Source organism: Anastrepha obliqua, chromosome 2 (genome assembly GCF_027943255.1).
Source record: "Anastrepha obliqua isolate idAnaObli1 chromosome 2, idAnaObli1_1.0, whole genome shotgun sequence".
NCBI lineage: Eukaryota > Metazoa > Arthropoda > Insecta > Diptera > Tephritidae > Anastrepha > Anastrepha obliqua.
This window is the reverse complement of record NC_072893.1, coordinates 84,228,899-84,253,156: the sequence shown is the minus strand read 5'-3', so window position 1 is coordinate 84,253,156 and position 24,258 is coordinate 84,228,899. Positions and strand designations below refer to the sequence as shown.

General features: G+C 36.1%; 1 protein-coding gene across 12 annotated transcripts in view; it reads right to left on the bottom strand.

Moving 5' to 3' along the window:
- Positions 1-24,258, bottom strand: part of LOC129238758 (smoothelin-like protein 1) — a 106,879-nt gene that overhangs the window by 10,295 nt on the left and 72,326 nt on the right. For 10 of the 12 annotated variants that reach the window (XM_054873922.1, XM_054873923.1, XM_054873925.1 and 7 more), the window contains 6 exons: positions 16,808-16,921; positions 16,608-16,683; positions 15,241-15,714; positions 6,997-7,074; positions 6,832-6,934; positions 2,578-2,731 (listed from right to left, as the gene is read on the bottom strand). In XM_054873922.1, the coding sequence (XP_054729897.1) occupies positions 2,578-2,731; positions 6,832-6,934; positions 6,997-7,074; positions 15,241-15,714; positions 16,608-16,683; positions 16,808-16,921 (999 nt within the window). The other 2 variants (XM_054873926.1, XM_054873927.1) reach the window with 2 other exon arrangements.

The window sequence follows — 24,258 nt, the reverse complement described above, 5'->3', positions numbered from 1 at the left end:
TCTGTGAATACTATATAATATTTTTCAGATCTTTTAGAAATAAAGGTCAAAATGACGCACGTGGGTAAGAAATATTGGGTTAAAATGTTCCCACAAAAATGTGCGCCATTAAATTTTACTATAGGCACTTAAAAACAATGTTAATGGAAAATATGTATGTAAGTAAAACATTTTGCTCTCGAGATATGTTTACTGTAAAAAATATTATGACCACATTTCGATACCTTTTGACGCTTTGTTTAAGTTTAAATGCTAGTTCAGAAGAACATTACTACTCAAGACCCAGATAACTCCAAGATCAACTTCTTTTTTCAAAATCTTGCCGTTCGTTAAATTTAGTCTCGATGAAATACAATTGTTTGGTAACTGAACGTCAATATTTTGTGTTCTCTGTTCGTCTTTGGAATAATTTACAAAAAATATAAAAAAGTATTTAGTCCGTCAATACTTTGTATTCTCTGTTCGTCTTTGGAATAATTTACAAAAAATATAAAAAAAATATTTAAAACAGAACTTGCGCTTTAGACATGAATTGCTTCGTTACTTTGCCGAATATTGCTGAATGTACTCAAATAATTTCACATTATATCATTAATCATTAATTACAATTAATCCCTACTACTACCAATACTATTATTTTTTTACCTTTTTTAATACCTTCTACAACTTCAACTTTTTTACTACTAGGTATGTATAATTGTAATTTTATTGTTTTTTCTGATCTGGGACTTAAATACTTATGTAAGCTATTCCTAAGGGCGTTCAATGCAAAAATAACCTATGGTTGTAGGTTTCACTTAAATAAAATTAAAAAAATAGTAGTTTTTGCAAATAATTTAGTTCAACTTGAGACCAAATTAGGAAAAATTCAATGCACGGTAAAAAACATTGTGACGTTTAGCGACAAAAGAGCAGGTGGTCCAATATCTTTCAACGCTTCATCTTTCGTAATTGATGTATCGCTTTCTTGTAATTTTTGGCTGATGCACAGTGTTTTTAAGTGTTAATAATTTTGATGTTACTTTTAGTCATCGCAGTCCCTGGGAGTAACGAAAGAATTCAACTATATTGCGTTTTTAGATTCTTAAGGTGTATTTTTTAAAATGGAAACTCAAGAAGTATTTCATGCCATTCTAATGAATGAAGAATTTCGGCCAATATTGTTATATAAAAATTACTACTTTCTTCAAGGTGGATTCATTAAAGGTGGTAGAACTAGCCCAGTAACAACGTTTTGTACATTGAAATATTACGATAAAAAAAAGTAGAAAAGAAATGGACGAACCATGTTGCACAGTCGACATGAAGTAGGAGCTACTAAATAGAAGCATACGACGATAGTACTATTGGAACGACTTTTCGTCATTTCATTTTATGCTGACATCTGAATAGATACGGTGAAAGAAAAGAAATCTGCTGGTTTACCGATACCCCCTTTAATAAATTCGCTTTGACTTTTTCTAAATATATAAAATATCCGTTCATGTCACTCTTTCCAAAATCGGTTTTATTTTGTATACTTCTTATATCTTAATTATATTGTACTTCAATCTGTTTAAGATTCTTAAGATTTCGTTGTAATTTTTCAATAAATAAATAAATAAACCGCAGTGCATACAAGCAAACGCATCTCTTTCCTGTACCTAAATATTTTTTCTCTACTGCAGTTTGTTTAAGAAATATTAAATTAATTTTTTTTTTGAAAAACTAAAACTTTTCCACAACTGTGAGTTGTTTTAAATTCTTGCAATTATAATTAAAAAAGTTTTAAAATTAATGCGTTTGTTATCGATTACACTTTCGAAGTCTTGCTTGAATGCTTCTACAGGATATTCGCTTTTTCATAATACTTTTTTTTTAATTTGAATTGCATAAATCCATGAGTATCAAACATTTTTCGTTCATGATATTAAATTAAAATATTAAGTCCATGAGTATCCAAAATATTTCGTTGATTGCTTCATATTTTTGACATGACGTTCGGAGTTTCGCTAACCGTGAATATTTGTCGCCCTAAGAGATTGCCTATGTTGCCTATATGGTATCCGCGTCCCTGTGTACACTCCATAAACATCTTTTAAGCCGAGAAAGAGAATTTTTAGGTAGCCTCCTTCATTTAATTGGGTCTCTTTTGCAATAAATAAAAGTAAACTTTTAGCTTTAAAATTTTTCTTTTCATATTTTTCTTAAAATTCTCAGTATTTAGTTAATGAAAGGCAAGGATATAGCGGGGTCAGTCTGTATATACCATATACTACATATACATACTTACAAACTACTATGCACAGAAAATTCATTGTTTAATTTGTTAAGTCGTCTTCAGTAAAAAAAATTAAGTGTTACAAATTACAAAATGAGTTTTTCTAACTTATAAGCTTTTATTTGAAGCGTTTGTTAGTTGTTTTCGTCTATTTTAGAAATTCATATGCTTCGCCTTCAGCGCAACTTTGCTAGTAGTACTTAGTAGAACGTAAAGCGATAAACAGATTTGCTGTAATTTGCTTATTGGTAGGTATGATAGATTTTTATTCTTTTTTTATTTTTTTTTTTATTTTTTTTTTTTATTAAAAAAGATACCTCATATTCCTGTGTTTTCGATTGGCACCACTGCAGAAGTTGTTCCTTAACAGTGGCGGCGCGTGCATTTAATGCCGGATCAGTAAATTGGAATATACGTGCAGAACCAGAAGGTGAGGCTGTGCCCCCGGGAGTGGTGGGTGTTGATGGTGATCTGAACAAAGGGGTTTATCGTTTTTAAGCAAAGTTTTTGTGGCAATTGAAAATTTGAAAAATTAGTTCTACGAGTGATTTCTCTTCGATTAATAAATTTCAGAATAGAGGAATCTGAAGTAAACACTTAACTGGTTTAATGTTTTCTTTGCTTTTTGTGTAGAGAATTAAACTACGAAGTTTGTAGAGTTCTAAAGTTGTAATTAATAGTTCGTTTTGTTGTTTTTTATTTTGTCTAAAAGTTGATATTAAACATTAAGAAGACTATTGTTCATCGAGAAAGGTTGTTGGTATCAAAAAAGTAATTAGATTGTAGTAAATATCATGTCCTCTGGTACTATTTTAAAACACTATATCTTGTTGTAAGTAGTTTTTATATACTAGTACAGATATAAATTTTGTATAATTGTTTGTTTTTAGGAAAAACCAACACCTTCTTGTTTAAGTTATTATTAAATATAAAATAATATCAATATAGAATAATATAGTTAAGTTTACAAATTCTCCCCATCACCAAAAGCTCATTTAAAGTTTTAAATAAAATGATAATAAAATAGTATACAGTGCACTCGCGATAACATGAACTAGGCATTAGGTAAAGACCATGTAACGCGAACGCTAATATTTAATATTGACCCCTACCCTCTAATGCGAATGAGCTTAGAAAGTTACACAACGTAACCGAAAAAATTTCTAAATCATATTTGCCACCAAGGCAAATCTATTAAAGGTGATATCGGTAAATCAGCTGATTTGATTTTTTTCTTTCGCCGTGTCCATGTGGCTGTCAGCTCGGAATAAAACAAGGCGAATTCATTATTTGTTTTCTACTTTGCCAATACTTTACTTTGGCAATCAAATATACAAAACATTGTTGTTGGTCTAATGACATCACCTTTAATAAATGCGCTTTGGTTGCCACTCAAAAATATTTCTGTCTACCACACTAGATAAAAACCTATCAAAATTAGGAAAAGCTTCAAGATTTTAGCTAACAAGCTCTTAAAATTTACATTCAAATTGTTGGAATAAAGAAAGTTCGAAAATTACATGTACGTTAACTAAGTTCTGCGCACTATTAAAATAAGCACTTTGTTTTAATGTGATCAATACATTTATGGCTCTTTATTGAATGTTTGGCCGAGCTTTTTCTGCTTTTTGTGGTGTGCGTCTTGATGTTTCTTGATGTTATTCCACAAGTGAAGTGATATACAGTTTTAAATCAACTCCGAACAGCAAATACTTTTTTTATGAGGAGCTTTTTCATGGCAGAAATACACTCGAAGATTTGCCATTGCCTGTCGAGGGGCGGCCGCTATCATTTGGTGTCTCATGTGCGGAAAATCGAACATGTGCACTTCCAATTGGTAGTCACAAACCAAATCCTTCGGATTGGTCGAGCTTCTTCTCCAACTTGTGGTATATTTCTTCACGTTGTTTAACAAAAAGAGGGTACCTATAGTTCTATGTCGTCTCTGGTCGTCAAATGATTTTTACGAGAAATTTTTACACGGAGCTTTGCCATTATTTGCATTTTGCCGAGAATCGACCGCTATTATGTATTGTAGAAAAAACTTCTTATATCATAATTTCATGATTCATTTCCCTAGTGATTTTTGAACACGGAAACTATCGAATGGTGTTTACGCACAAGCTTATATGCCAAAGCTCAATATCTTTCCATTGGAAATTATATCGATAACCGCGTAGCCTAAAAGCTCAAAAACAGCTGCCTGATTAAAGACATATTTTTGACGTTGCATTACTTTTTATATCGATAAATTTCGCGAGTTCAGGAAATCTTTAAACTCAATGCAGCTTTTACAATTTCAATTGTCCCAATGATTATACATTTTCTAAATCTTAATAAATGATTTCTGGCATTTTTCAACACTTATTTTTTTAATTAAACCCGCCTCATAGAATTATAGGTGTTCTTTTGCGATATAATATATTATTTACCAGTAAAATATTATTTGCCAGCAAATATATTTGTCAGCTGTTCTTAATAATAAAAGAACTTTTTCATTGCAAAAGTTCTAGAAGCCTAATGTAAAGTACAAGGACAACTTCAGCTGTCCTTTTTCAACTAGTACACAATATCGCGAATACACTGTAAAATAAATATATAAAGTAAATGATTATTACTCTGGAATTGCAATATTGCTTATGGCATATTCACAAAAAATGAAAAACAATTAAAGGCCGAACCGTCCACACAGTAAGTATTCACCTATTTTGAAAATCGTGTAAAAGAACTTTCACAAAACAAGCGCTGGAAGTTGTAAGTACTCCACAGAAAGCGAGCTCCTAAACATGTATACGAAAGATGATTTCTAAGAGTAATCCTATGTAGACTTGCACTTGGTACAAATAATTGGTTCTGCTCCAGCCCATGTCCATATTTGTGGTGGTAGTCCAAGCAGATTAGATCAGCGAAGCAACTTTTAGTGCATAAACTTCCTATCAGAAAAGTAGGCAATGGATTGAATAACCTTTCAAAAGTGTATTAAGATAAACTCTGGCATTAAACTATTGCCCAACCTTTATATGAAGCTGGCACCTTTCAAAAGCTTTTAAGGGAGAAAAAATCTTCAGGCGAAACCAAAATGACATCTGTTACCGTATTCAGCCCCAGAAATTACTTCAAGTCATATAAACGAAATTGAACAACTGGTATACGCTCTCGAACAAAACAATGATCAACAAGCGTCCGCTCTCGCAACCAAGACACTTTCAGTTATTGGTCTAGAAGTATCAAGGATAAGGTTTTGGCATTGAGGAACGTCTTCTGACTGACTGCTTTGTATCGAGGTTACATTAAAATTCAATTCTATGTATTGGGTTTTTTTTAAGAGCTTGAGAACTTAAAATGATAATACAAAACATAAATATTTTTGGAATGAATATTTTTTTATTATAATTTGGGCGCTAATTTTATGGCGGTTATTTCTTGAATATGATAACCGGCATATGTTTGCCGTGGCTACGGGTTTACATGGTCCATTGGATTAGTGCAATTTTTTGTTCCTTTTTTTCAATAAATAAAAATGGTGGTTTCAATATTGCCATGAATGGATTGTTAAGCGCACTGTATGGAACGTTGCGCCGTGTTGTTGGAACCAAATGTTGTCGATGTTTAGGTGATTCATCAGCTCCTTTCTCATTTCAAGGGGAAAAAGGGCCGACGAGGCCGCCATTGCCGTATGAACTTCGCGAAGAGATGTTTTTTGTTTTTTTTTTTTTCAAAGTAAATTTCCACAATTTGGAAGCTTTGTTCTGGCGTTAAACGATTCATGATGACTTGTCAACGAAAATGCCTTACTGAACAGAAATGTCAACACAGTTTGCTATTCTCAGCTGTCAAACAATAATTATCTATATCGATAGTTCTCATGCAGCTAAAAAACACCCTATACTTTTGTTTCAAGATCATGCGATCTATGGAGGGGCTCTTCTCACAGTTATCGGCTGTTTCCAGGTTAAACTCACAGCATGCTGAAGAGTTATTTGGGGAATTGGTTTTGTGATGCTACTGAATGCAAATTGATAAAAACTGATCTAAAAAAATGTGTAAGGAAAGCCTTCCATCACAATTTAAAACCTGAAAGTTTTCCATATTTAGCGGCTGGATTAACGCCGGTCTCCAGCTTAAAGCTCTAATTGTGACATATTTAAAAAACGAATTGGTCGTAGAAAATTTTTTGCAGGATAATCTGCTATTACAAAATAATTATCGAGTAGAATGATAACTTTCTTTGTGCAACTCTGTTCTATTTGTTTTTGTTCAGTCAAGAGTTAAAGATAAACAAAAATGAATGTCTGTAAAAGCTGGTAAAGGGATGCATACATATGAATAAATCTCAAATTTACAGCTGACTGTCAGTGTTGCATTTGATCTGGTGGTGTAATCTGGTTGCGGTAATCCTTTACATGTGAACATAATAAAAGTTAAATTCATATGTTTAGTTTTTTTTTTCTTTTTCTGATTTTTGCAATTCCAGAGCTCACTAAGAATATGTATACCAACTCTAATATGAGTGTAATCGTAAATAAATGTATGTATGTGTGTATTTATTAAAAAAAGTATCATTTTCTTACTTTGATTGTTGAGAGCTTTGTTTGTCCAACTGACGGAACTTTGCAAACGGTGAAACTGGCTTCGCGGCAGAGCTGCCAGCGCCAGTTACAGTGCGTGTTGTAACTGCAAGTAACAAAAAAAGAATATTTCAATTTTTAAAATTTCATGGTTTCCAAAATATTTACCTTTAGTTGTGGTTGTCACAACGGCGCCATCTTTTTCCTTTGTTTCCGTTTTCTCAGTGGTGGATGTAGCTTGTTGCTCTGTATAGGTGGGTATGTGAAGAAATTATATTTGTGTGTGTTTTCATATTTATGCATTGTTTGTTTTTTGTATTGTGACGATTTGAAGCATTTGTAAAGCACAAAAATACCAAAAATATAAAAAAAGAGAACAAAAATATGAAGCATGCGTTAATCAAAATAACTTAATTTATAAAACACATATTTGTTTACAATAAATTAAATCTCGAAAAGAGGTTTACACTTGCTCATATTAGTTGCACATACATATGTATAAAAAATTATATAAAATAGTGAGTGCAAAGTTTATTTGCAATTTTTTATTTTATATTAAGTTTTATACAAGTATGTATGTGAATCAGGCAAATATATGCTACACATTTTTTAGTATTTAATATTTATAAAATACAAAAGCCGATTTAAAGCAACTAATTTTTTATAAACTACACTAATTAAAACATACTTCTTACTAGACAAGAAAGGGTTAGTTTTACATTTTTCCATATGGACGGGCACTCCTTAAAGGACAAACACAAAGTCATACTCGTATTCACAGGACGATTTTCATATAAATGGACTTAGCAACAAATTTTACTCTAAATAAGTTACCGAAACTAGTTGTCAAGGGCTTATAAATGATTCTAAATAGCTGAAATTAGCAACATATCATTGCGCGTATTGCTTTAGTTAATACATAACTTTTAACTATCCAATAAGAGGTGGCGCAAAATTAGTCACCCAATCGGAAGATTTACTTATAACTTTAAAAAATGGCTTCGTACTTCAATCATATTTAACAGCTGCAGTATACAAACAGATAAGCAATGCAACTCGAAAAGGTCAAAATCAAAATTTACATCATTCAAAATTATTATTTTATTTAATAAAAAAGTTATTAAAAAAGGATGATTAATTTTGGGCCATCTTGTAATGAAAGAAAAGTATAGCAAAGAGTTTATTTAGTTTCTTGTGCTTCAAAAATATGTAAATATTTGCTAGTGCTCCTTTTTTTATTGTAAAATAATAATTTATTGTTATTTTCCATATATTAAATAAATAAATAAATAGTTTCGGGAAAATATCTCACGGTCACTTCCTACAAAATAGAGCAAAAATAAGAGATAAAAAAGGTAAAATGTGGAGCTCACAAAATAATTATATACATACATTTGTATGTATATCAGTGACTACTTCCGAAAAATAATCTAGCATGAAACAGAAACAACAGAAAAAATCGCATGCAATAACAAGGAACAAGTAGTTATGAATATATAAATGTAAAAGTTATGTATGTATGTGTGTTTGTACTCAATACATGCCAGTTTAAACAAAATTTGAATTGAGCAGCGAGTAACAAGCAACGAGCTTTAACTTCCGGCATGACTTCGTACTGCATACTGTTACATATACATACATATGTACATATACGAGTATGGTATTCAAAAGCGGCTGCGTCGAAAACAGCTTGCCGCCAAACATGGCGCTCGTATGCAATGAATACACATGCGCAAAATATTGTACGAATATATTCGAAAGCAAAAACAGTACAGTTAATGTATGTATGTGTGTAAGTAGACGTCTAGTCAGTAGAAGTACAAGGTTTGTATTATGTACATGTATGCGTATGTTTTTGATGGGTATATACAGAAGGAGGGACAACATGGTTGAATTATTATTACAAAAAAAAGAACGATTAAAAATTAGTACATATTGTAGTTATTATATTATATTCCGCTCAACACGACGTTTTTTTTTTCTTCATTGTTGTTATTAAATTTCTCTCAAGCAAAATACGAACACGAACGAACAAACTAGCGACTTTGCGAACCAGCGAATCGATAAACTAACGAATATGTGAATGAGTGAGCGCTGGCGGGCAGGCAGGCAGACAGGCGGGCGGGCAGTCAGATAAGTGTTTGAGCAGAACTGCGCTGAGTGGATTTGGGCTGCAGGCTGTGGGCTGTGGACTGTGGACTGTTTGGACTAGGCTGGGCTAAGAGCTGGGGCCAACAATATAGCCTTTAATGGTGTTAATTATGAACAAAACACAATATGAATACCGTGAACATTATCGTTTTTAGGTTAGTCTTTGGAGCAAAGTACTGGCAAAGCAGTAGCTTGCAATTTTGTGGAGAACGTCTGAGAAGCGTAGTTTTTGAAAATCGTAGATAAACTCACACTGTATATAGAATAGATTTGTAGAAATGCTAGCAGAGTTGAAATTGAAGGCGAGCACATCAAGCTGCAAGGCTCGTTGAATCACTTAGGGTTGGTCTACGCCTCTGGATACAATTAGCACTTCAGGACTGCTTTTCGAAAATGTATACATATGTAACTATAAACGCGGTGATTCCAAAATAACACACATTAAGTGTCAAATTCTCCAAGGGTTTTTTATTCTTCCACTAGTCACTTCGCTGGTTATTATTTTTCTTCATTTACTTGTTCAACATTCAAGCTCTTTCAAAGGCCAGCAGGCAAGACGTATAAGGAGTTTGTAATCATATAAGAGTTCTGCGCGTGTGAATTGTATATGTTTGCGTTTGTGCGTTTCTTTGTAGATTGTATGTTTTAATTTGAAATCGGCGTAAAAGTTGCAATAATAAAACAACATGTAGTCCCTCAACATCCGTTTTCTTCATGTCAATTCGTCCGGTGAAAAATACCAGTACCACAAATCAAAAATAAAGTAGGTGGGTTAAGAGAGAGATAGTGAGGGAGGAAAAGTGGGCTAAAAAATATTAATTTATAATGTTGACGGTGAGCAACGTTCGACACATGGCGAGTAACTTAGCAGAAAATAAATTTCAGTGTGATCATGTGCGAGTTTGCAGGCCAACATTTTTTGTGCATCTCCAACTAAACTTTTCTTCAGTATTCGATGTTTGATGTTCGATTTTCAGTTTTCCTTCGCTTTGAACATTTTGGCACTCTTTTACAATTTGGAATGGTTGGCACGTGTGACCCCAGCTCAGCTTGCGAGCCTTACGTCCTACGAACCCATCATTAGCTGCTCGAAGGCGTCTTCAACGTTGCTCTCGTCAAGTATATTCAAATTCGCTATATGCGGCATTGTTGCGCTTCGTGTCAACCCACCGCCTAGCACAATTGCTCCTGCAGGCGCGCCATTGCTCGACATTGTGGTCAGCGATTTGCGACTCGCCGAAATCTTTTCGCTTGTCTTATGTCGATTTATTGTCGATTTCTTTGTTCCAGCTGTGTTGGACGTTGTCGCAGTTGTCGTTGTTGCTGTTCTCATTTCCACCATTTCTCCTCCAAATTGATTGGGTGACTTTTTGCCTGTGAAATAAGCCTCGACGGTGCGTTTTTTGTCACCAACCTCGGCCTTATCAATACCCGCCTCATACATGCGCACATTCAATGTATGGCCAGACTTAGTGCGACGCAATTCAGTTCCACTGGCTCCGCTATTACCAAACTTCGGCGAGGTAGGTGGCAGTTGCATATTGGTCTGATTTTGCATTTGTAAAATTTGGTTCCATGAATCGCTCTTACTCAAACGATTCGTACGTGGGTGTGAGTCAACAAGCGTATGGCCATTTTCTTCCTGTCGACGTGACATGGATGTGAATGCGCTAATGTTGTTAAAAACAATGTTGCGTGGTATGAGATCTTCGTCCGGCTGTGGAGTGGCCGGTATTTCCACAATCGATGGTTTTTTGGTCAACGTTGAATGCTGAACTATTTCGTGTTTTGTGTTCTTTATGACCCTTGTACTGCTCTCGAATTTTTGTGTTTGTTTATTGGTTACAGGACTCTGATATGAATTTGGCACATAATGATGCCGTTGTGGTGGACCGAACTTTTTCAATATGGGCATATCCTCTTTGGGCAGTGATGACTTAACGATGTCTGGCGTATCTGCCGGCGCCGATGACTTATACTCCTGCTTAATGACAGTCTTCGCTTCGGACAAGTATGCAGCTCTTCTTTGCTGCTGCTGAATATCCAAAACGTTACCAAGACTTTTGCGGCGAATTTCAGCAATTTTTTGTTGCTCTTGTTCACTCTGCTCAAATTGGCGCTGTTTACTGGAGACCAATGACTGTTGTGAGAGAACGCGATTCTGAGTTTGCAAAGGAGTAATCTCCACATCGAATGGACGTTGTTTTGGTAAAGTCATTTGCTGCGTCTCGCTATGTTGCTCGAAGGATTGACTTTGCGAAGCAGAAGTTATTGTATGACTTCGCGTTGACAATTTGGGAGTGGGCTTAGCTTTCGCTTGCGGCTGCTGTTGTACAATTTCGGCTTTTGGTTGATGCTGTCTTTCTTGATGTGGCAATTTAGTTTCTAATTGCTGCTGAGCTGTAGGTTTCGAATTAGAGGATTGAGATTGAGTATATTGTTGCTGGTATGTTGAATGGGACTGTGGTGGCGGTACGTACTGAGCACTTGGTACTGAAGGCTTAGCTGCCACATTTGGTTTTGCTTGTGGCATACTGTGTATATTGTTGTAGTTTTGCGTTTGTGGTTGGTACATGTTTTGTGACAAATTATTAATGCTACCAGCCTTTCTTGACTTGTTTTTAGGTATTATTTCATCGACCACATGAATGGGATTGGGCGTCCAACTTGTGCCGGGCGATGGTAAATTGTGTGATATTGTCGAACTAGCAGACGAATTTTCAGAAACATTGCGGTTTCGCTGTAAAGGCAACGAAGTTGGAACTTGTTTAGTATAACCATTCTCGTAAATCTCTTCGGTCGGATATGTAACCACATAGGCAGTTTGTGTTTCACTTACATAAGGAGCTGAATTTGTTGAAGATATATTAGACACGCTACCACTCATTTGATGCTTCACTTGCTGCTGGTGTTCTTTCGCAGTTTTACCTACATTTGCGTATTTATTTAAGTATTTCTCTTCGGCACGAGCTAATTGTAAAGTGCGATCCATCTTTTGACTCGGCATTGGTGGAGTTTTAGGCCGTGTCTTTTTGTGATTATTTTGTGCTTGATTTTTAATAGCTCTATCAATATATTCTGGCGTGCGATTGGGTTCAAATTTGGTGAGCTGAGGAAACAGAGGTTCAACGATTGGCGCTTGGTAAGCACGCCCATCAGGCGAAAGACAGACTTTAGGCGACTCCACCTTTCTTACGGGTTCCTTTTTTACTTTCGCTCCGCCATTTCCATTTTTGCCGATATTACGCATCGTATATAATAGGTTCTGCGCGTTGCGTGAGTTCTTTCCGAATACCTCATCATCACTAGCATGCGCTGTACGTCGGTCGCGTACTGTGACCGCGGTCTGGCTCTGTGGCTTACCCATAACTCGGGTTTCTGCTCGGTATTCCATTAAAATATCCGAATCGATGTCATCGTCCGTGTAATCTGTTTGTTGCATGGTTAAAATGCTTGGACTTGTTGGGGCACTATCCAAAGGGCTGGCAAAATCGAGTTGCGTTACAGGTGGAATACTGTTGTAGTGTGCTCGATTACCTACAGAGGGTTCATAGGTCGGATTGGAGCTGGTCAGAACCAATGGTGTTGCATTCGGATTCGTTAGCGAGCTTTCACGCGGTCGCGCATAGTCCGCAGTTATGGATGTCTCGACAGCCGATGGCAAGCAGGGATAACTTTTGTAGTTGCTGGTGCGCCCCATGTCGGCATACGTAAATGAGATATTTGTTGGCGGAGGCGGTGGGGCGTATACATTAGTCGTTGAACTATAAACTTGCGACTGTTGTGGCTGTTGTGGTACATATTGACTCTGTGCGGCCATATAAGGATCAGCAGTGCTGGGTAGCGAAGGTCGTTTCTTATATTCATCCATTTGTTGTTGACTAACCTTTGGCGAACGCAGCGAATGATGCCTCTGCAAATAGGAATTTTGACGATTATCATTTTGGGAACGTTCCTCGAATGTATGCGCTTTCTTTCTAAAATCGGTATTGTCCACAGCGGGCTTCGCAACCCACGGCAAACCTATGGGCGATGAAGTGGTAGATGAAGGTGATGTTACATGTGTGCCATTCACTGACTGTTTTGTGGTCAGGAACTGCGGTGATGCAGGCGATATCTGTGCTGGTGCTGAGAGGGGTTTATTTGAAATAGATGGTGGCTGCCAAGTATTCAACTTTTGCGGCATTTGTGCTATAGGTTTGAAAATATTATGACTAAATGTGTCATTGTTGTCAATGGGACGGAAAACTGATTGAGGAGCATGCTGAAATTTGTTGACCGGTGCTGGTTTTGGCACCGTCATGCTCGGCATGGCCGCATGTTGCGCGGCGGCTAAACGCTCTCGCTCCATAATCTCTCTTTCGTAGTACTCCCGTTCGATTCGATCGCGTTCCTGACGTTCGCGCTCCAAACGCTGGCGCTCTAAACGGTCACATTCTATACGTTCACGCTCAAATCGCTCTCTTTCCAGACGTCGTTGTCGTTCATTTGCCTCCTGCTGGTTATGTTGCAAAGTCTGTTGCTGCAGCTGCTGGTATTGTAGATATTGCTGTTGTTGTTGTTGTTGCTGTTGTTGATAGTCCTGCGACAATACTTGCTTCTGCCAGTAATTCTTAGCTGAGCTATGTGACACATGACCGGGCGCTTGCGGTGGCTTGCCGGTTGTGGCCTGAGCAGCGGCACCCACCTCGAAAGTGTGTTTCAAATTACCGAATTTGTTAGTCCAATTTGATACCGAACGCGAACCTGCCCAACCAAGGCCAGGCTGAGTGCTTTGTTTATTGATGAATGCTAGAAATTTATGATCATTTTCAGTCTTTGGTACGAACGGTGGTATAACGTTGCGAACTTTATGCTTTACATTTACTTGAAGAGTGCGCTTTAAACCCAGCTGTGGAGCCTTGTCCTCCCCATCGGAATCTGTATCAAAGTCGGGATTATATTTTTTGGACTTTGGTATATCTATGGTATTTGCGCGTTTCAAAAGTTGTTTTTTGCTAGAAAAGCGATTTGATTTGAGGCTTGAATCCGGCGACTCACTACCATTCAAATGAAATTCTGATGGTTCCTCTTGCATGACATTCGAGTTGTTTTGTTTGTCTACATTCGGCTGAAAACTGACCGAAAAGTTACCCGATAATGGGCGTTTGCTTTTCGGGTTATCTTTTTCTCTATGAGTGTTTTGCTTATCCCCATTCAAGCACGTCGTAGCGTTCTTTAGTTGTGTAGGCACAAACTGATTTGGACGGTAGAGTGTCGAAGATGACGTACTCGTGAGTATTGTACTCGGTGGTGCATTTTTCTCAATGGGAAACCATTGTGGCGGTGTATTAGGATTCGCCGTCATACCACTTTCAGGTGTTGTGCAATTGGATATATTCTCTATCAATTGCATATCTTCCATGTAACGACGTGCATCCTCCAATTCTTCGCGACTTACCCCGACCGTATGACGACTATTGCGATTTCGACGACGCGCGAAACGTTGCCGATTTGAACGATGCGCATCAGCCTCTGGCGATGAGGTCTCATCATATGGCTCGGCATTGGCGGCCATATTTGACAAATTAAGTGCAGCGTCGGGTGAAGTGAGGCCTGTCTGTAGACGTGCGACCAAAGCAAGTAAAGCTTCGCGTTTACTACCATCAACTGGTATATCTTTGCCCTCTTTCAACGACAGCTCCAAGCGGGCTAGAGCGGTTGTCACCTCTTCGATTAAATTTGTATCACTTTGCAATTGCAAACTATCACGTAGACCTGCCGCAATTAGACGCAAGTCCTCACCACTTTCCGTACCTGAGTCCTCTCTCTGAGGAACACCTAACCTATCAAACTGTTTCTGCGTAGAAACGCTATCACTAGAACGATTACTACTGCCACTACTCTTGGCGGTACTTTTACTCGTTTTCATTACAATGTCACGTGTCATTGTCGATTGAGATGCTTCTGAGGCTAAAGACTTATTTGTGTTTGTGTAATTTTTACTGTCGTCGTTAATTGTTTGAATATTTGATTCAGTTTGTGTGTTGTTGTTTGTGTTAGTGTGGTCGGTGCAATTATTGTTGTAATTATTAACAGTACACAAATCACTACGTTCACTACTACTACTATTACTACAGGCTTTATTTGTACGTGTGCTAGTTTCTGCTGCTTGGTTCAGTTCCGTATTTAAAGTTTTTTCTTGAGTTTCCTGTAATTTGGCGTTTACTTTTGGTAAACTTTTTTGCAATATGCCTTGCAATAGCGGCACTAGGCACTCACCGTCATTGACGGAATTCGAATCGGTTTTATCGACACTTGATTTCGCTTCGCACTCTTCTTTTGCAGAGTTTGAAGCTTTGATATCGCTTTCAGCGGCTTTTGCTTCGGATTTGTCGGTTGCTTGAACTTCTTCACTTTTATTTACTTCCTCTTCCTCTTCCGCTTCCGATTTTTCTTTCTTATCGACTTCCTCTACCTTTTCTGCTTTATCAATTTTTGGCTTATTTGCCGCTTGTACTTTTACAGTTTCTTTTGTTTCTTTCTCTTCCTTTTCTACGTCCTTTTTATGATCTTTGCTTTCACTAATAGTATTATTTTGGTTTGAAGTTATTTCTTCTCCGCCTATACCATCTTCGGCGTCACTGTAGTCGCTAACAGTAATCTCCTCAATGATCTCCTCGTATTCACTAGCACTGCTTTCATCGACTTCTGGAGCGTTTTCGGATATTTCACCCGATTTCAAATCTTTTTTCTCTAAAGTATTACAAATACAAATAAAAATATATGAAGTAATGTTCGGTAAGCTCTGGTTAGGTTCAAAAATGATGTCTTGAAATTAGAATTTAACGAGCAATTCAGAGGGAGTGTACGAAATACGAATGAGAAGTTCAACGATCACGTGTATGGCTGGAACACCGTCAATTAAATCACATCCAAAATGTAAGCTAACAGGCACTGGGTATTGAATATATAATAAAATATTGTTGCTTTTACGTAAAATGAATCACCAGTAGTCTTTCGAACAAAACATGTAAGCATATACAGTTACTGTAAACGACCAAAAAACGAACTTATCGCACGAACTAGTACGAACATATGATGTGAGAAAGTATGAAGAAGTTGACAGGAAGAGTCGGTAATATGAAATATAGAAACGTAAGGATTGAAGTGATAAATTATAAATCGAATGACAACATTATTTGGAAATATGTGTGGATCTTTCAACGTTCACATACTTATGCATAGTATACCAACCGATTCAATATGTACCTAAAATACTGTAATGGCTGGATACCCAAACTCAAGATATACTCGTATGTATTCTTGCCTAGCTATAATCAATCTAAAAACAAAGTAAAGGAAATTATTATTTCACACGAAACACTGCCAAAAACAGAGAGAGAGAGAGAGAGAATAGAGAGATATAATGAAGAATTAGCTTATCAAGATTTTTTTGTTTTGTTTTGAATAAATGTTAATTTAAGTACTATACGGCGTTTATTAATTCTTCGTCCACCACCACTATAACCAAATATTTGAGAGTTTAAAGATTTAACTTAATATTTCAACTTTCTAATTCTATCTGAAATTTTTCCTATACATTTTTTCTTAAGTATGTAGTGTGCAGTATTGCATTTTGCCATTACCTTCACGTTCCGCCATTAAATCTCGTAGACGCGCGCGTATCTTCCGGCGTTCTTCGTATGTTGTGGCCTGTTCAAGCTGTGAGTGGTTTTGAAGATGTGAGGCAAATCGTTTAATTTCGATATTTTATATTACAAATAAAAGTCAGCACTTTTTAATTCGCATCCAAGTATTTATGTACGCGTGTAGCTAACAAACTTACCAATGCTTGTAATAATTCTTCGTCCCAGATCTCCTCGATATCACAAGTTGTATGGGTAACTGGTGTTGAAGAGCTTCCTGATTTGGTCGTTTTCGTTATACGAGTGGTTTTCACCTGCAATTAAAAGTAAAGAATAAAGTGTAAATTAAGACGTGAAAGAATAAAAAGTGAGATATATTCTTACTGTCAAGAAAAGTCTACTATATTATACATATTTGCGTGTATATGAAAACAAAAGAAAATAATCAACGTCAGGCTACCCGCACCCGGAAATCAAAGAAAATTGTACAAAGGCTGATGAACTCATTACGCAAAGAGTTAAACAAAGTACGCAAAAACCATTAATTTACTGCGTCAATCCGGAATGGCAGAGCTCATAAATTTTATTTATTTTATACTCGTACAAGTACATTTGTTGAATACAATTGTGAGATAAAGAAGAGATATTTTTAAGATTCATAAATGTGCATTACGCTCATATGTACTCATGTGTACTTTTATGTTTATTAATTAAAAATCAACATGATTTTATTAGAAGACATAGAAAGCAAATGTCAATTATAAACAGTAACGAAGGGTAAAATCAGTCCGAACCGAAGTTTATATACAGCTGCGCTCATTTTAGTAAAATTTATTTTAGGCTGTCTGTTAATTTTTGAATCAAATGAACTCATCGACGTTATAGATTGTGTGAGTTACAGGTTATTACATCAGACGGATGGACGGATATTTAGTCGTAACATCTAATGCTTAAAAAGTGGGCGATGCGTTTATCCGATCTCAATTATTACACTGCGTTACAAAAACGAACTTTTTTTCTGTCCTATGAACCAAATATACTTTTTCGGAAAGAGGAGAAAAAATAAAAATACACGTGTATCGGCGATTTTCATGTACACGTCAGAATTTTTTTTGTTTTATGTATAAAATTAAGAGCTCGTAGTCCGCCTGTGTGAAAAACCTTTGATTAATTTTTAACCCTTTTTCCGTGATCCAATCGCGCTAAATTTCTGCAGGCAGACTCGTGGATATGTTTTTATTATGTAAAATTAAAAAAAAATTTTATCAATTCTCAGATTTTCTTGAATTTTTTTTTCTAAAAAAAAATTTTTTTTCTAAATTTTCGGCATAACTTGAAGGGACTCCAAATTTTTAAACAACTTATTAACCTTTAATTTACTGTTTCATACAACACACTCTGTGCCGTTTGTGTGTTTGTTACAGTTCCGGAAGTTCCGATCATCTGACAGTTGCGCTACTAGGAGACGTATACTTTGACAAATGTTTTAAGTTCTGTTGCGCGAAAACGTCTTTCTGTATACATATTTCATCTTACGAAAAATTCAGTGCCCGATTCGAAATAACTTTTGTTACGTTTGTGGCTTATTCGCACCAAGTAAAAATTTTAAAAATATTACGAAAACAGTTATAAAACAATTATAAAAATATTGTTGCGGAAATGATTACGGCATATGGCGAAATGGGCATATTAATGTCGCTAAAGATCCATTTCCTTCACAATCATTTAGATTGTTTCCCTGGTGATTTAGGAGCTTGTAGCGATGAACATGGCGAAAGGTTCCATCAGGACATTGCAGCTATTGAAAAGCGCTTTAAAGGACAAGACATTACGCATATGCTTGGCGAATACTGTTGGTCTATTTGTCGCGATATTGACACAAATGCTTACAAACGCAAAAATAAAAGGCCTAAGTTTCTTTAAAAGCATTAAAATTTTTAATGTAACAATTTTTAATTTTAATATAATAAAATTAATAAAACAATTCGGGGTTTTATATCTCTATTGTAATGCGGAGTGAAATACCTTTCTTTTGATACCCACATCGGCATATCTCATGCAATTTTTTTATTTTTAATTTCGAACAGGTGGCAACCCTGTGAAACATTGTCAGCGGCAACACCTAGGTGAAAAGTCTAGAAATGTGATACACTATCTGTGTGCCCAATTTCATTCAAATCCGTTAAGTTAATCCTGAGAATGCTCGTTTAAAGTTATAAAATACAAACAAAAAAAATTGTGACGTATACATGAAAATCGCCGATACACGTGTATTTTATTTTTTATCCGCTTTCCACTCCGCACTGTGCCCAAAAGAGATCTATTGTGCAAAGACTGCTACGCTATATGTTAAGGCTTTTTAACAACTTTAGTACATTCTGGGGTTTATTGTTCCACAATGTACGGCAATACCACCAAGCGGAAGTAGCCTTTTCTGCCTAGTGCAGAATATTCACAAAGAATGTGTTCTGAATTTGCCGTATTCATTTCACGGAATCGACAGATGATGGTTCCGATCTCAACTATATTTAAGTCGAATCTAAATGAGGTGGGGAGCAATATACCTCTATGTTCTATGCATTGGTTAGTCTTATTCAGTTGTTATCAAGATAGACGAATTTACCTGAAAGTGGGCATGTATGGGTGATGGCTCATTTTTTCAAAATTTTACTTACATAGTTTTTTTTTTTTCCTTTGGCTCACCATTTCAGTAAGTTTTCATCATTTATAACCAACATGCCAGTTTCATTGCTGTTTCGAAAGTACCATTGTATGAAAGATCGGCGTGGCGATTAACCGATTTCGCCCATTTTCAATACCAAACTACCTTGTAACACGTTTCATTGAAATATATAATATTAATTTTGCTCAAACTATCGTGGACTCAGTCAGACGAATGAACGAACAGACATGACTAAATCAACTCCGCTCTTCATTCTGAACATTTTGGTATATATATACATATATGTCTATATCTATATCGATTCCTTTATGCTTTTACATACAACCATTATGTAAAGAAAATTATAATACCCTTGTGGACTACTGTGCGGGTACAAAAATTTATAGCCATAATATAGATAAAATCATTCATATCAGTATGACTTAAGTCAATACATTTAGTTAATTTTCTTTGTGTAAACACGAAATTTCAAAAACAACAACATCCACTTATATGCAAGCCTTTTCGCATCAAATATTGCACAAAAACATATGTTCACTTCTGCACTCGCCATATTTTCCGCACTAATTGGGAAGTAAGCTGTTAGTTTACTATTATCAAAGTGCAGATTTAGCTTTTGTATGCACCAGTTCTCAATGCATTTATTTCAGTCTTTAGTATTTACATAGTGATTTTATTGCTTGGAAGGAAATTCAATTAAATTGGAGAGAAATCACTAATGGAAAAACTTTAACGTTGGCGGATTTTTTAGAAAGAAAATAAACGAGAAATACTTCTGCTTTATAACGAATACCCAATCTAAGTTAATGGAAATTAAACTAAAAAACAAGGGCAGGTGTGAAAAATAACCGTCCAAGTATTCTATATGCACAAATTCGCCAGATACTTGGTTTAATCATTAATATTTGTAAAAATACCAAACAAAAGTTGCTGAGGACGTTAGACGTAAAGTTAGCGCCCGTTCCAAGCGCTGTGCATTGAAAAGAGTTGCATGTTTTGTTGCCAAAAAGCCTAAAACGTCAAGTGCTCTGCAAAAAATAAAATGGTTAGCTTATCGGCATTAGACTATCAACTATGCTCAGACGAACGCACAATAAGTACACAGATGGTTTTTGATATTTTTGGTAAAATGGTGATCTATTAATCTATTCGCTTACGGATCAGTTTGTTTTGCTCCCAATTTTGAGTAGGGCCTATAGAGATGGTGTGAAAAATAACGACCCATGAAGTTTTCCAGAAAAATTTGGTAGTTACACGCAGCATAATATCATTCGATAACTGTTGTTTGGCAAACTGTGTTGACATTTCATCATGAGTCGTTTAACGCCAGAACAATAAAATAAATCTCTTTCCGAAGTAAATATTCCTTTTGAAATGAAAAAGGAGCTGCCATTATGGAGAATGCCATGCTGACTGAACTTTGTTTCCAAAAATGAATCAGCCTACATCAACGCCATTTGGTTCCAACAAGACGGTGCAACCTGCCATGCAGCGAGCTTAACAAACCATGCAATTCGTAGCCGCGGCGGGTGTACATACATATGCCGCATCTCATATTCAGATTGTGATTCTGTTTTGTATTATCATTTTAAGTTCGCAAACTCTTAAAAAAAAACGCCCTACAGTTTATAACCGCCTACGCTGTTCATTCGATAGCGATTAAATTTTAATAAGTTGCCGTAAATACGACTAGGAGGGCTTGCAAATTTGTTTACGCCGCTATGTGACGCTGTGATGTGATGACGCTGTAAGGGTGTTTTTTTAGAGGTTAGGTTTTCTAGGCACTACTTTTTTCGTAGATGGTCTTTTTGACAGCTGTCACTTCATTTATGCTCAGTTTGGTTTGCCATTTCATAATGAATAGACTTACACCTGAACAAAATTTTGTTCAGCGATGAAGCTCACTTTTGGTTGAATGGGTATGTCAATAAGCAAAACTGTCGCATTTGTAGTGAACATAATCCACAAGCCATTGCTGAGACGCCGTTACATCTTCAAAAAGTCACTGTTTGGTGTGCTCTATGGGCAGAGGGAATCATCATAATGTTACAGTCAATGGAGAGCGCTATAGAGCCATGATTAATGACTTGTTCATGCCTGAATTGGACGATGTTGATGTGGACGACCTTTGGTTCCAACAAGACGGCGCTACATGCCATACAGCCAACGCAACAATCGATTTATTGAAGGAAACTTTTGGTGAGCGCATTATCTCGCGCCGTGGACCTGTGGCGTGGCCTCCAAGATCGTGCGATATAACACCGCTGGACTATTTCTTGTGGGGCTATGTGAAATCGCTTGTCTACGCAGATAAGCCCGAGACGATTGACGTCTTGGAAGAGAAAATTCGGCGCGTTATTGCTGACATACGGCCCCAATTGCTGCAAAAAGTGGTCGAAAATTGGGCCTCTCGGCTGGAATTTATTCGAGCCAGCCGCGGCGGCCACTTGCCCGAAATCATTTTTAAAACATAATGGCAAACCCTTATCTTTATAATAAAGCTAAATTCTTGGCCATAACATTAAATCATATACGTTTTATTTCATCTTGAAAACCTAACCTCTAAAAAAACACCCTTTATCACGCATTTGAGTTAATGCAGAAGAAGGCAATTATTGAATTCAGTTTATTTTGGGATGCCAAAAGTTTTTAACTAGACTAAAAAGGTATTAGTATCGTAGTAGCTCTAGTATTTTATTAAAAATATATTCTAAAAAATGTATATCCCTACCGCGACTTCATAATTCGAGGCTTTTAATGAATGTGAGCACATCCTCAAGCTTTTTGTTCCATTTCACTGACGGATTTAGGGCCTTCCCACCCGAGTGAGTGAGTATTATACAAGTTAAATACTGTTTCTTTTTTGTGGGGTATCACAATTAGGGCGAATGCAGCAATAAACTTTCTATAATTTGCGATTTAAAACTGTTATAAATAAATACTTTCGAAATATTCAATTTTACACTCGCCGACTTCTTGTATAGCACATGTAAATGTTATTTGTCATGTCTTCAAATCCATTAGAGCCTTAATAAGAAAAAATCAACATCACGAATATTTTAAATCCCATAAAATTTGTTTTTGTCCCCAAATTAAACTCTTGGCAATTAGAAAGGCACAAGAATTTTATTTAATTGAAAAATCATCATGCCTCTATCACAACAATCTTTAATAGCTCATAAGCCAAACACAAAAATGAAAATTTTACATTTTCCTCATAAATACAGCAAATATTACGTATTTTACCTTTTTTGGTAACAACAATCGACCGCACAGCAATCAGCTAACCAAGCGAGCGGCCACATGGCCAAAATGCTTTTTCTCTTTCTCTATTTTTATTTATTTCTGTCGTAAAGTTTTCTACGTTTTCAATTTTAAAAACAAAAAAAAATTAAAAAAAATAACAAATTGCCACAACACGCGTATCTATTTTTGGATGTAAATCATTTTGAATATGTTCAAGAGAAATGGTAAATGTACGAGTACATACATAAGTGCTGCATACGAACAGAAGACGTAAAAAAATCAAACACAATATGCTCAATAAATATACGGAGCAATGCCAGCCAGCAATGTTTGTATGTTTGTAGGTGTAGAAACCGACCTTCTCAGAAATAAAATGATAGGAAGGCAATTAAGTGAGGCCCACAGTGCGCCTGGATTGAAGAAGAATTTAAAAAATATTCATAGTAGTACATATTTCGTGCAACTTTAACGGTATTTACTTAATCTGTTAAGATGAAATAGGAATTTTTCGCCTAGTGAGTGGCGCAGCACTCAATATCAAATATTTCTTTGCTAAATTTTTCTACTGCATTACCGAATAGTGCAAGTGATTAATGCAAATGTTTGAGAAAAATGCATTTCTACCTGTATTGAAATAATTTAAAATAAATTTTCCACTAAAAATATAAGTTTTGTTCAATTTAAAATTATAAATATTATAAATAAAATATTTTACGTATTCTAGAAGTTAATAAAAAACGATTTTTCGGAATTGAATAAAAAATGTAGAATATAGTCCTTGTAGTGGGTTTTCCTCAGTTATGCAACTTTGGCAGTGACAGATCTTTCCTGCTTAAAATCTTGGCAGAAAGTATGATTATCAGTACGATATCTCCACGGAACGAAACGAATCGCCTTATGCTTGAACAGAGTTGGGGAAATATTGGGAAAGTCAATATCGTATAGCCCAAACAGTGCGATTTTTGAAAATAATTCAAAAACATATATTCTTACGAAGCACATTTTCATCTCAGCGGCTATATTAACAAGCAAAACTGACTCAACTGGGTATCGCAAAATCCGCACCTTATCGTCGAGAAACTAATACATTCTCAGAGAGCGGCTTTTGGAGCGGTGACATTATTGGCTCAATTTTCCTCCTGGAAAAGCTATTTCGTTCAACAGTGAACGAAGGCGTGACAAGTGATTTTTTGTGACGAAATTTGAAGACATTGTCTTTTAATATCTTTGGTTTCGGCATAGCGCGCCATGCCACCAGCATAAGTCAATATCGATCTTTTGCCCGCCAAGTTCGGTAATTGTGTTATCAGCCGTCTAGGCGATATCAATTATCCACGTCGGATCTGCGATTAGACACCATTATACCTTGTTTTGTGGGGTGCAGTGAAAGACCGATGTTAAGCGAAAAAGCCATACAACGGTTCAGGCCTTTAAGGCGAATTTCGAGCAAGACATTCGTTAGATGTAGCCAAAAACCGTCTCAGATACGCTACAGCGAAGTCAGCCAACGCAGTTACATGAATTGTATCTCAATTAAACTTGGTGCATTCTTGGTATAAGGTGGTATTTAAACTGAGGAAAGTAGGAAGTGCGTTAACTCCCGAAATAGAAACTTTCAGGTTGCCAAATAAATCCAATGCACATTTAATCACTCCTTACAGTCGAAGACTGTCTCAATTACATTCACGTGTTTATTTATAATTAGATAAAATTAGTTAATTA